We start from the raw sequence: 12,316 nt of genomic DNA, 5'->3' as shown, positions 1-12,316 counted from the left end.
ATCACTATGTAGAGCTGGGAATGGAGGGGTAAGAGTCACCGCTTTTCATGTGAAACTGAAGTCAGAAAAAGAGTGTGGCCCTTTAAAAAGTAGAATTCTCAGGGTACCCCTGACTATAAAGGCTCATAGAGTTCTACCCAAGTGCGGGGGAGCGCGTGAAAGGGGTAGGACTGTCCGGTAGGACTGATGCCGCTGACCAGGGCGGATATCCCCAAGGAGCTTTCTGTCAGGTCAAGTGTTCGAGCAGCCCCTTTGGTTTGGTAGGGGAAGATACACAATGGCTTTTCACTTCCTCCACTATTGTAAAATTGTACTTTTATTTCAGCTACTCAAGGAGTAGCTTGTCACTTTGAACTTTGGGGTAGCAAGGTGTTCTCTGTGCTTGAAAGTCCCAGTGACACCTGGGTGGAATGACTGGTGCCAACTTCTTTTCTCAGTTTGTTCACCCTTGGGCTTCTCGTCCTCTAGAGGAACCAGGCACAGATATAAAGTAGTGAGGGAAGCTGGGATAGTTGTGAAAGGGTTGTGAAGTTTGGGGGTTGGGTTTGTTTTTTGTTTTGTTTTGGTGTGGGCTATTTTTCACTTATATTTTTATTAATTAACATCCAGAGACTGTTAGACACTTTAAAAAATAAATTTAGAAAGGATACAGAGAAACTCCATTCAAATAGTCATGTTGAAGTAAATAATATCCACTTTATAGGCTTAATTATACACCGTTGACCAGTTTAGTCCATGTGATTGTGATGTCTGGGAGACCAGTCCGTGGTACAATAATGAGTGATGGCTAATACAGTTCTGCCATATTAAATATCAGGATTTGAGGGTAGCCTTTCACACAGATTTCTTTCTATTTAATGACAGTTTGCTTGTCTTCCCTTCCTGAGACATTTTCACTCCACGAAAGCCATTGTGTGAGCACAGTCATGCTAGCATGCCCTTGAGTAACTCCACATCTGAGTCCTAAAAGCAAATTTCACATAGGCAAGCTGCCCCTTTCACAGTTTTCGCCATGGAGGTTACATTTTAATAAGCTTTTCCCACTTTCTCTTCCCCTGTCTCACTCATCATCTCTCCTCTCCCCTGAAGTTCCACTCACGTGGATTGTAACCACCCGGCTCATTAAGCAACTGAACAAATTCACCCACCAACAGGAATGTCCCACATGGGGTGGTACTTACCCCTTCCAGACCCTTCCTGAGGAAAGCAAGTTTCCTTCCATGTGGAAAGAGTCGATTTTGTATTTGTTTGGCCTTCTGGCCGATAGTATGGGCAGCTTGGGGGAACTGGAGAGGAGATGGCAGTTTTAACCGAGAAAAAAACATTTAGTTAGAAGTGATCCCTTCTCTGCATTTGCCTTGGTCGGGCGTGTCCCTCTTCTGGGCATCTCTTCAGGATTTCATTCCTCCGTCCAACTGCCGTTCACGACTGCCCTTTCCAACTGCTCCAGAACTCTTGGCCCTGGCATTCCGTGATGTAAATTATTCCATGCATGGCTTGAAATGGGTGTGAAGCAGTGTTGCCAGGTGTCAGATCACTAGTGTAAGTTTACCGGATCTCGGGGGAGGGAGGAGAAAGGGGGAGGAAAACTGCTGCTGTTGGAATTTGTACAGTTATTGTTTGAGCCAGAGCACAGTAATTTTGCTGGCTGAGCCTGATACCGCCGATGGCGGGACAGCGAGGGAACTGTGGGTCCGGAGCCGGGTTGCATTTTGGGTGGAGATTTTCTACTTTAAAGATTCTAGTGTTGGGATATAGATTGCTTGGAATTGAACAGTTGGCAGAGTTGCTGCCGAGGGAGGAACCTGAGACCTTTGGGGCCAAGCCTGCAGTAGTACTGATGGTGCTTCCTCTGCCTCAAAAAGTAGGGAGAACCGGCTTTTCTGTTTTCCTAAAGATAGCTAAAAAAATATGGCAAGAAACCCAGATGGCTCACCGTGTTTGGAAACATCCAGTCACAAAGTTCAAAGACCTCTGTATCTGTGAGATTTTTTCCCTAAATCAAAAATCTTCTTTCTCTCCTAGTCCATGGTACATTTTGAGGAAGTTTGTTCATGGCTTATAGTCCTTTCGGGGAATCTGCGTAGGAGGGGTTGCAGCCAGCTATCTTTGATTTGTCAGGTTCTTTTTTTGACTTCTACGTTAAAGATTTATGGTCCATAAAAACTGTTTAAATTGAGTACTTAATCTCTTGAATGACCACAAAAAAAATTTAAATTCTATTAATAATAAGCAATTAGAGGAAAAACTCACATGAAGCACACAGTTATTTTTCTAGGAGAAGTATATACTATGTTGTTATGTTGCATGGATGCTGATGGCTTTCCTCTGCTTTGCTGAAACAGCGTTTTCTTATTCCTTTTCTTACAGTTGTCATGGATGATGATGACGACTCGTGTCTCCTTGATCTTATTGGGTAAGACGCTCCTTACAAAATCAGGGCAAATCAAATGTGTAAGGTTTGTTGTACTAAAACAACCTAATAAACCTGAATGGGTTTTTAAAATAAAAATGAATCATCCTAGATATTAGTGTGGATTAACAAATAAGGAGACTTGGATATACTATGGGTCATAATTAGGGAATGCTTGATTTAGCCTTTATTAAATTTATTTTTTAACAAATCCCAGGAGGCAGAAATGAGTGCTAATAGGAACTGGAACAACATCAAATAAATAAATAAATATATAAATAAATAAATACATAAATCCATAAATGAATAAATAACACAAAATACTACTAATAAAATTGTCTTAAAGCAGGGAGAGAATTTTACTCGTACTAATCTGTCATTTTCTTTTTACCCTAGTAAAAAATGAATCTTAGAAATAGGTAATGTATTTATTTGTTGTTTTCCCCTTTTTTTTTTTGTTTTCTAGAGACCCACAAGCATTGAACTATTTTCTACATGGACCTAGTAATAAATCTGTAAGTAACCCTTAGAACATCCCACATATACCTTTTGTTTCTTCTTTATGGTGAAAGTAATCACTCTGTTGAATTTGTCCCTTTGCAGAGCAATGATGACTTGACTAATGCAGGATATTCTGCAGCCAATTCAAATTCAATTTTCGCCAACTCTAGTGTGAGTATTAGAAACTGATACAATGATCCAGTGTTTGTCTCATTCATGCCTTGTGAGCTGAGGCTTTACTTGCCTCTGTATCATGATAAGAATCGTTACCTTGTCTTTTGTAATTAACACAGAAGAAAAACCTATTGAGCTATGTTGACATTTTCTACTTTTTACTTAGTCCATTAAGATGAGCGATATGAGATTTACTCCGCCATTTTCCTACGCGTTCCACTTGCTTCTTAACATGACTCAGAAATGTTACAATCTAAGAAAGTCACATTAGAATGTCTTGAACCCTGTTCCATGGCTTTAAAAAAATTACTTGCTAAACATTTTCATTTTAAATGAGAAAAAAGATAATAATAACTGAAAGTTACTGAGATGTAGTGTGTTCACGGCAGTAACGGTTTAACATAATTAACCTCATTAATCTGCACAATAACTCCATGAGGTAGGTTCTGTTATTATCCATATTTTATAGATGAGGAAACTAAACCACAAGTTAGTTTTAGTTAATGCTAAAGAAGTTAGTACTCCCCAAAATTACATGGCCAGGAGTTGCAGAGCTAGGATTCTAACCCAGGCCACCAGGTTCTGGAGCCCATATTCTTAAGTTCTAGGGGCATCTGAACAAAAAACCTGACCTGGAGGGTAGGGGATCCTACCCGGAGACTCTATCCAGATTATCATGTTTAAGCCTATGATTGATTCTTTAAGTCCCAAGATGGTGTCTACCTAACGGAGACCTCATTAGCCCCATTTCAACTATTGATTGATTGGGGGTCAAATGAACTAGACTTGGCTTTTCTACCTAGTTCTTCCCAATTGCTTTTCTACCTAGTTCTTCCCATCATCGAATACCTTATTAGCCTAGGGCTGAGAATCTCTATAGTTTTACAAGTTGGACTGCTCATTTTTAATTGATCTACTTTTAATTTTTTTCTTCTCCCTCTTTTTTAAAATTTTGAATTGTGTTAAAATACAGATAAAATAAAATGTGCCATCTTAACCATTTGAAGTGTCCAGTTCATTAGTGTTAAGTGCAGTCACACTGTCTTCACCTTATTTTAAATAGCTGTTGATTCCATATCTTTTATAATGTTGACTTTTGGCCAGTGGAGTGTATCTTATTTATGAGCGACCGTGTTCTGATCTCTTCATATGCCTGTGTTGTTGTCTCTGTTTGGAATGCCTATTCCTTAAGGACGCCTGGAGGACAGAAGCTAGCACATAAGTGGATGTTTGATAAATAAATGTTGATGGACTTTTACTTTTGAATAGGATATTGAAGTGGTTTCTAAAGCATCATAATAAGCTGATTATGTCCAAGAAATCAAATGACCACTCAATCATTTCATATGGGAAGCTTATTTTTTCTGGACTGGTCTTGCCTGGGGTGGTGGGTGTTAGAACTTGGGGAATCCTGAGAAACCTTGAAAGACAGGGCTGAATCTGGGATATCTTCTAGACCCCTAAGTAGAACAACACCGTGAACTCCCCAAACTCACTTTGACCTCTGTGGTACAAAGGACTAGACATAGCCAGCTCCTTGATACACAAACCCCCTGGGCTGAGTCCCACTTAAGCCTTGGACTGAAAGCAACCCTGAAAATTAAAGTCTGTGCCAGTATCTCAAAAATGAAGCTAAGCTCCAGGTAGTTATCAGTATGTTCCTTTTATTTATCTATTTTCTATAAAATCATTTACCTGCACAATGAATGCCTATACTTACAAAAAATAATGTTCAACATCATTACTATGGAAATAAATCAGAATAAGGGGAGCAGTTTGGAGAGTTATACCTGAAAAGCAGACTGTCATGCTTTGTTCATATTCAAAAGTGAGATTAATTTTTTTTTAAAGAATCTTCTTTCAAAGGTTGGATATGCCAGTAACATACTGCTTTTTTTTTTTTTTAGAATGCTGATCCTAAGTCATCCCTCAAAGCTGTGAGCAACCAGCTTGGTGAAGGGCCCAGTGATGGACTGCCACTTTCAAGTAGCCTTCAGTTTCTTGAAGATGAACTTGAGTCTTCTCCTCTTCCTGATCTCAGTGAGGACCAACCTTTCGACATTCTTCAGAAATCCTTGCAGGAGGCCAATATCACTGAACAGACGTTGGCAGAAGAGGCATATTTGGATGCCAGTATAGGTTCAAGCCAACAGTTTGCACAAGCTCAGCTTCATCCTTCTTCATCAGCATCCTTTACTCAGGCTTCTAATGTTTCTAATTACTCAGGTCAGACGCTGCAGCCTATCGGGGTGACTCACGTGCCTGTTGGAGCATCGTTTGCAAGCAATACGGTGGGTGTGCAACATGGCTTTATGCAACATGTGGGGATCAGTGTTCCCAGCCAGCATTTGTCTAATAGCAGTCAGCTTAGTGGTTCTGGTCAAATACAGTTAATTGGGTCATTTGGTAATCAACCTTCCATGATGACTATTAATAACCTAGATGGATCTCAAATCATATTAAAGGGCAGCGGGCAGCAAGCCCCCTCAAATGTGAGTGGAGGGCTTCTGGTTCATAGACAGACTCCTAATGGCAACTCCTTGTTTGGGAACTCCAGTTCCAGTCCAGTAGCACAGCCTGTCACCGTCCCATTTAACAGCACAAATTTTCAAACATCTTTACCTGTGCATAACATCATCATACAAAGAGGTCTTGCACCAAATTCAAATAAAGTTCCAATTAACATCCAGCCAAAGCCTATCCAGATGGGTCAGCAGAACACATACAATGTGAACAATTTGGGACTACAGCAGCACCATGTGCAACAAGGGATCTCGTTTGCCTCTGCAAGCTCGCCCCAGGGCTCCGTAGTGGGTCCGCACATGTCTGTGAACATCGTAAACCAACAGAACCCAAGAAAACCAGTCACCTCACAGGCAGTGAGCAGTGCCGCAGGTAGTATCGTCATTCATTCTCCCATGGGCCAGCCTCACGCACCCCAAAGTCAGTTCCTCATACCTACGAGCCTTTCCGTCAGTTCCAATTCGGTACACCACGTCCAAACCATAAACGGGCAACTTCTTCAGACTCAGCCTTCTCCACTCATTTCTGGCCAGGTGGCCTCAGAGCATGTCATGTTGAACAGAAACTCTTCCAACATGCTCAGGACCAACCAACCATACTCCGGACAGATGCTTAACAACCAGAATACCGCCGTCCAGTTAGTGTCTGGGCAGACGTTTGCCACCTCCGGGAGTCCCGTAATTGTCAACCATGCCTCTCCTCAGATTGTTGGTGGACAGATGCCCTTGCAGCAGGCATCACCAACTGTGTTACACCTGTCACCTGGGCAGAGCAGCGTCTCCCAAGGAAGACCTGGCTTCACCACTATGCCCTCGGTGACAAGCATGTCAGGACCTAGTCGGTTCCCTGTTGTCAGCTCATCCAGCACTGCCCATCCTAGCCTGGGGTCTGCGGTTCAGTCGGGTGCGTCAGGATCCAACTTTACGGGAGATCAGCTGACCCAGCCAAACCGGACTCCAGTACCGGTCAGCGTGTCTCATCGTCTTCCAGTTTCTTCTTCCAAGCCTACCAGCACCTTCTGCAACACACCTGGAGCAGGAACCCAGCAGCAGTTCTTCTGTCAGGTATGTTCCCTATGTCAAATGACGGCTTGGGTGGTTACAGAATGGGAAAATGGAATGTGTGTTTGATAGAATATAATGTTCAGCCTGGGCTCCTGATGTATTCACTTAAAGTTTTAACTTCATGATTGATTGCTTTTCTTCTTCTTCTTAATTAAAACTTTTTATCCTGCGGAGCATTGTGGTTGAGAGTGAAGACTCTAAAGTCAGACTCATGGATTTGAATCTAAGCTTTACGACATGGAGCAAGTCTTATCTTAACTTAGCTTTCTAGACTTAATTTTTCTCATCAGTGAAATGAACATAATAATACTACCACCCCATGGAGTTATTTGGAGGATTAAATGAGAAAATCCACATAAAGCACTTAGCATAGTTCCTGGCAAATAGTAAATACTAATAAGAGCCAATAAATATACAGCAGGTCCTCGAATAGCATTGTTTCATTCATCATTGTTTTGTAATAACGATGAGATGCCATAAGAACTTCACTCTTGTTTATATCAATTAGCCTATAGTAAAATTGGTTTCATTATACATTGTTTTGCTTAAAGTCACAGAAGCTATTGACAACTTTAAGTGAGGGCTTAATTGTATATACTTTTTTTTTTAACATTTATGTAAAATAGTTTATTTCTTTTTTATTCTTAGTCTCAGGTGTACAAAACAACATAGTGATTAGACGTTTACACCCCTCATAAACTGATAACCCCACCAAGTCTACTACCCATCTGATACCGTACAAGCTATTACAATGCCATTGACTGTATTCCCTATGCTGTACTTTACATTCCCTGACTATATATATATATATTTTTTTAACTATAGTTGACATTCAGTATTATTTTATATTAGTTTCAGGTGTACAGTGTAATGTTGAGACATTTATATAATTTATGAAGTGATTCCCCCCCGATGTGCCCATCTGACACCATACATGGTTTTTACATTATTGACTATATTCCTCATACTGTATTTCACATCCCTGTGACTATCTTGTAACTACAAATCTGTACTTCCTAATCCCTTCACCTTTCTCACCCATGTGTATATACTTAATGGAATGTATTATGTGCATTTAAAATGAAAGCTTATTTTGGATTATTTACTTACATCATCTAGTAAGCTATTAGGTCTTACTATGGACCTCGGTGGAGAAGTTGTGGCTGCTTCTTGAGTGTCAATTAAAAAGGCTCAGGGACTCAGTGTGACTCATCAGTAGGTAACTGACCTTCACCAGACGGATGCATGCATATAGAGAGAGGGATCTAGAGCACTGTCATTTGACCAAGTACCTGACCCTGCTCTTACCATGCCGTTGTGCAGGTAAATTATGGTGAGCAGCTAGTAAAACCACATAAGGATTATGCTTCTGAAGAATCTCAAACCATCAGCTTTGGTCCCTCACCCCCACCTGCCCATCCTTGAACTCTTCTAGCTTTGGGTTCCCGCTCATTCTGAGCATGTTCCTTAATTCAGCTGCACTCCCAGCTTTCATCCATGGTCTACCCTCCTCAGTCCTCCATTTACATTGCCTTGCCCCTCCACGCTTGGAGATATTTAAAAACTTCTCTGTACTACACGCATCAGTATTTTTTAAACTGTATACCTTTGACTCAGCAATTCCACTCAGAATCCTAAGGAAGCAAAGATTATTTATAATCAAGCATATTCAATGTAATACTGTTGGTATCAAAAGGGTATTTGTGTGTGTGTATGTGCGCACGCGCATTTTGAAATAATGTCAGACTTATAGAAAAGTTAAAGTTGCAAGACTAGTATAAAGAATTCTCATATTCCTTTCACTGGGATTGCCTATATGTTAATTTTTTACCACATTTATTTTATCCTCCTCTCTCTCTCTCTCTCTCTCTCTCTCTCTCTCTCTCACATACACACACACACACACACAATTTTGGAAACTGCAATCATGATGCCTCTTGACCTCTAAATACTTTGGATTTCAGTGTTTGTTTTCTAAAAACAGGGATATTTCCTACATGACTTTAGTACAGCTATCAAAATCATTAAATCAGCTTTATTACAATATTATCATCTAATCTGCAAACTTATTCAGATTTAGTCAATTTTCCCAGTAATGTCCCTTATAGCAAAAAAGAAAAAAAATTGTCTTGTGTTGTTTTTATGGTCCAGGATCGAATCCAGGATCACTGTCTACTGTTGTCATCATGTCTTTAAATCTGGAACAGTTTCTCTTTCTTCATCTTTTATGACCTTGATATTTTTTGAAGAGTACAAACCAATTTTGTAGAGTGTCCCAGAATTTGGGTTTCTCTGATGTTTCCTCCTGATTAGATTTAGGTCATATATTTTTGGCAGAATTGCCACAGAAATGGTGTGTCCTTACAATGAGGACTCGTCCCGTTATTGGTGATGTGAACTTCGAATGCTTGCTTAAGATGCTGTCTGATGCTCCTTCCTAAGTCTCTCCTGGGAGATACTTTGAATCTGTAGAGCTGTTCAGTTGCTCATCCAACTTGCACACACTAGTTTAAGCTTTCATTGATAATTACTGGCCGAATCAGCTATTGCTGAGTCAGCTATTATTATTAATCATTAATTATTAGTCAGCTATTATTAATCACCAAATAGAGATGTTCTAATTCCATAATTTGTTCTACATTAATTGTTGGTATTCTAATCTAAGAATAAGCTTTTCCTTCTCCCCTTTTTATATGTTTATTTAATATCAGTATGGACTCATAGATTCTTATTTTATTCAATAGGTTATAAATTGTTACAATCGTTTATTTTGATGCTCAGATTAATTTGATGGCCAGTGGGCATCCCTCCAAATTGGCTGCTGGTCCTTTGACGTTTCCACCATGCTTTGAGCACGTTCTTTAATTTCTGGCAGAACAAGATGTTCCATGTTTATCTTTTGCTTTCCCTGCCCCTGCCCTAGGGTCAGCCGTTTCTTAAAGGAGCCTGTTTCTCCTAGTGGAGAACAGCTTTTAGAAGCCACGATCTCATATATCTATTAATCTGTATTATATAGTTGATATTGATACTTCCAATTCTAATCCAGGACCACAGGGTTCATTATTCAAGCCTCCCTCTTTTGGATTATTGTAACTTCCTTTTCTAACAGTGAAAAAGCCAGCTCCAAAGTATATTTACTTATTTGGCTCAATCCTAGCAGGTAGAGAAAATAATTTCAGAATTGCTAATCCATACCACTCTGAAAAAGAAACCTGCTAACTAGTCTTCTTTTTTTTTTTAACTTGGTTTTTTTTTTGGAAATTTTATTAGGGAACAGTGTGTTTTCCCAGGACCCATCAGCTCCAAGTCAAGTAGTTGTTTCAATCTAGTTGTGGAGGGCGCAGCTCCTTGGCCCATGTGGGAATCGAACCAGCAACTTTGGTGTTATGAGCCTGTGCTCTCACCAACTGAACTAACCAGCCACCCCTAACTAGACTTCTATTAATATATTGGTTTACAGTTTTGTCTTTAGCCTAAAGATATATAATCAAAATATTGCATTTAAAAATTACTTGAGTTACTCCTTTTTTTTCCTCTGTTGATATGCCATTCATTTGAAATATATTTTTGTTTATATTTCATTTTAGGATTCTTTCTCTACTATCCTAGTTGATTTTATTAATATCTATTTCATTTCTTTTGAATACATGAACCATTAGCATGGTCCCAAAAGCCAAGGCGATGCAGAAAGTGAACCTGGAGCAATCTCACTCCTCCGCACCCCTTGTCCCTGCCCCCACCCTCCATCCTGTCCTGCCAGTTCTCACCATCCCCTGTATTCACCAATCTCAGTAGTTCCTAGCTTATTTATCCTAATGTTATTTTCACAGAACTAAGCAGCTATGTGTATATTTTCCTATTCCCTCTCCTTTCTTTTTCAAAATATAGGATACTATAGAACAGTGGTTCTCAACCTGTGGGTCGAATGACCCTTTCACAGGGGTCGCCTAAGACCATCGGAAAACAAAAAGATATTTACATTACAATTCATAACATTAAAAAAATTACAGTTATAGAGTAGCAACGAAAATAATTTTATGGTTGGGGGTCACCACAACATGAGGAACTCTATTAAGCGGTCGTGGCATTAGGAAGGTTGAGAACCACTGCTATAGAAACTCTTTGCAACCATAGTGTTGCAAAAAGTTTTCTAAAAACCCAAATGTCCAATAATAGGAGAATGATTGGATATAATGAAGTACTATTTAGCCATTTAAAATGTTTTCAGGGGGTGACCAGTTAGCTCAGGTGGTTAGAGCTCAGTGCTCATAACACCAAGGTTGCCGGTTTGATTCCAGCATGGGCCAGTGAGCTGCTCCCTCCACAACTAGATCAAAACAACTTGACTTGGAGCTGATGGGTCCTGGAAAAACACACTGTTCCCCAATAAAGTTTAAAAAGTCAATAAAACTAGGGCCGGCCGAGTGGCGTGTTGGTTGGAAGCTGGCTTGGGAGGCCAGAGGGCCCCAGTTCAGATCCCACATATGAGGGCCAGTGACACTGCCCTCTATAGCTGGGATGCTGAACAAAGCTCAGCCTGGAACTGGGCTGCCGTGAGTCGCAGGCGATGGCGTAGGCTGCAACCCCTGCTGCAGTGGGTTGCCATGGGCTGCCGTGTGTAGCCAGCAGCCAGCGTGAGCAGCCAGCAGCCGCAGTGAGTGGCCGTCCAGAAGCCTGCGACTGATCTGCGTCGCCCGGGAAGAGTGCAATGATGGTGCCGACTTGGGCCAGTGAAGCAACGTCCTCCACAACTAGACTGAAGAACAAAAGGACAGCAATTTGTCTGTTCCCCTTCCCCCAGTTCCCCAGTGCTATTCCCATCCCCCAATTCCCCAATTTAAAAAATTTTTAAAAATTAAAAATAAATAAAAATTAAAAAAATAAAATGTTTTCAAAAAGTAATGAAAGATTTGGGAAAAGGCTTACAGAATAATTTTAAGTGTACATTTAAATGTAAAATATTTAAAATGCACATTAAAATGTAAATAATTTGTTTAATAAGCAGTTTGTTTTCAGTTTTAGGAAAATGATGGGGAGAGACAATATGGCGAATTAGAAAACAGAAAACCCTCTTGTTTACAAAACACCCAGAAACTTGATTAGAAGGAAATGCACTATAACATTAACAGCAGTTCTCTGGATGGTAGAATTACAAATTATTCTCATTTTCTTCTAGTTTTAAAAACTTACCTCTCATAGGGAAGGTTGTACCTGAACAGCATTTATCAAACTATTTTTTGCATTTTTTAAAAATAAGTAAAACATTCAGTTGGTAAAAATTAAAAACAGTTCCAAAATAGTTTAGAGTGGAAAGTCAGTCTTCCTTCTCCAAGCTTTTTCCCAGAGGCCACCACTGTTTCTAGATTCTTTATATTCTTCCAGAGCTATCCTCTGCAAATACAAGCAATTATTATATATATAATACCTGCAACACACCATAGACATTTTTACTTAATTATATGAACCTGAGAATCATTTTATATCAGTATGTATTGACCTGTTTTATGTTTGTTATTATCATTAATTATAATCAGCCACAGCATGATCATTTTTCTTTTTTTTTTAAAGATTTTTATTGGGGAATTGGGGGATGGGAACAGTGCTGGGGAATTGGGGGAAGGGGAACAGAAAAGTTGCTGTC

At 39.9% G+C, this 12,316-nt stretch overlaps 1 protein-coding gene across 2 annotated transcripts in view; it reads left to right on the top strand.

The window, feature by feature from the left end:
• Window positions 1-781: 781 nt before the first annotated feature.
• Window positions 782-12,316, top strand: part of BICRAL (BICRA like chromatin remodeling complex associated protein) — a 38,271-nt gene continuing 26,736 nt past the window's right edge. Inside the window, exons 1-5 of one of the 2 annotated variants that reach the window (XM_019642827.1) lie at window positions 782-1,542; window positions 2,371-2,416; window positions 2,880-2,928; window positions 3,017-3,085; window positions 4,996-6,675. In XM_019642827.1, coding sequence (XP_019498372.1) covers window positions 2,376-2,416; window positions 2,880-2,928; window positions 3,017-3,085; window positions 4,996-6,675 — 1,839 coding nt within the window. In that variant the 5' untranslated portion in view covers window positions 782-1,542; window positions 2,371-2,375. Of the gene's footprint in view, window positions 1,543-2,143; window positions 2,417-2,879; window positions 2,929-3,016; window positions 3,086-4,995; window positions 6,676-12,316 lie in introns of those variants that run through there. The other variant, XM_019642826.1, reaches the window with a different exon arrangement.

This window comes from Hipposideros armiger, unplaced genomic scaffold (assembly GCF_001890085.2).
Source record: "Hipposideros armiger isolate ML-2016 unplaced genomic scaffold, ASM189008v1 scaffold_72, whole genome shotgun sequence".
NCBI classification, from domain to species: domain Eukaryota; kingdom Metazoa; phylum Chordata; class Mammalia; order Chiroptera; family Hipposideridae; genus Hipposideros; species Hipposideros armiger.
This window is presented reverse-complemented; position numbering and strand designations above follow the sequence as displayed.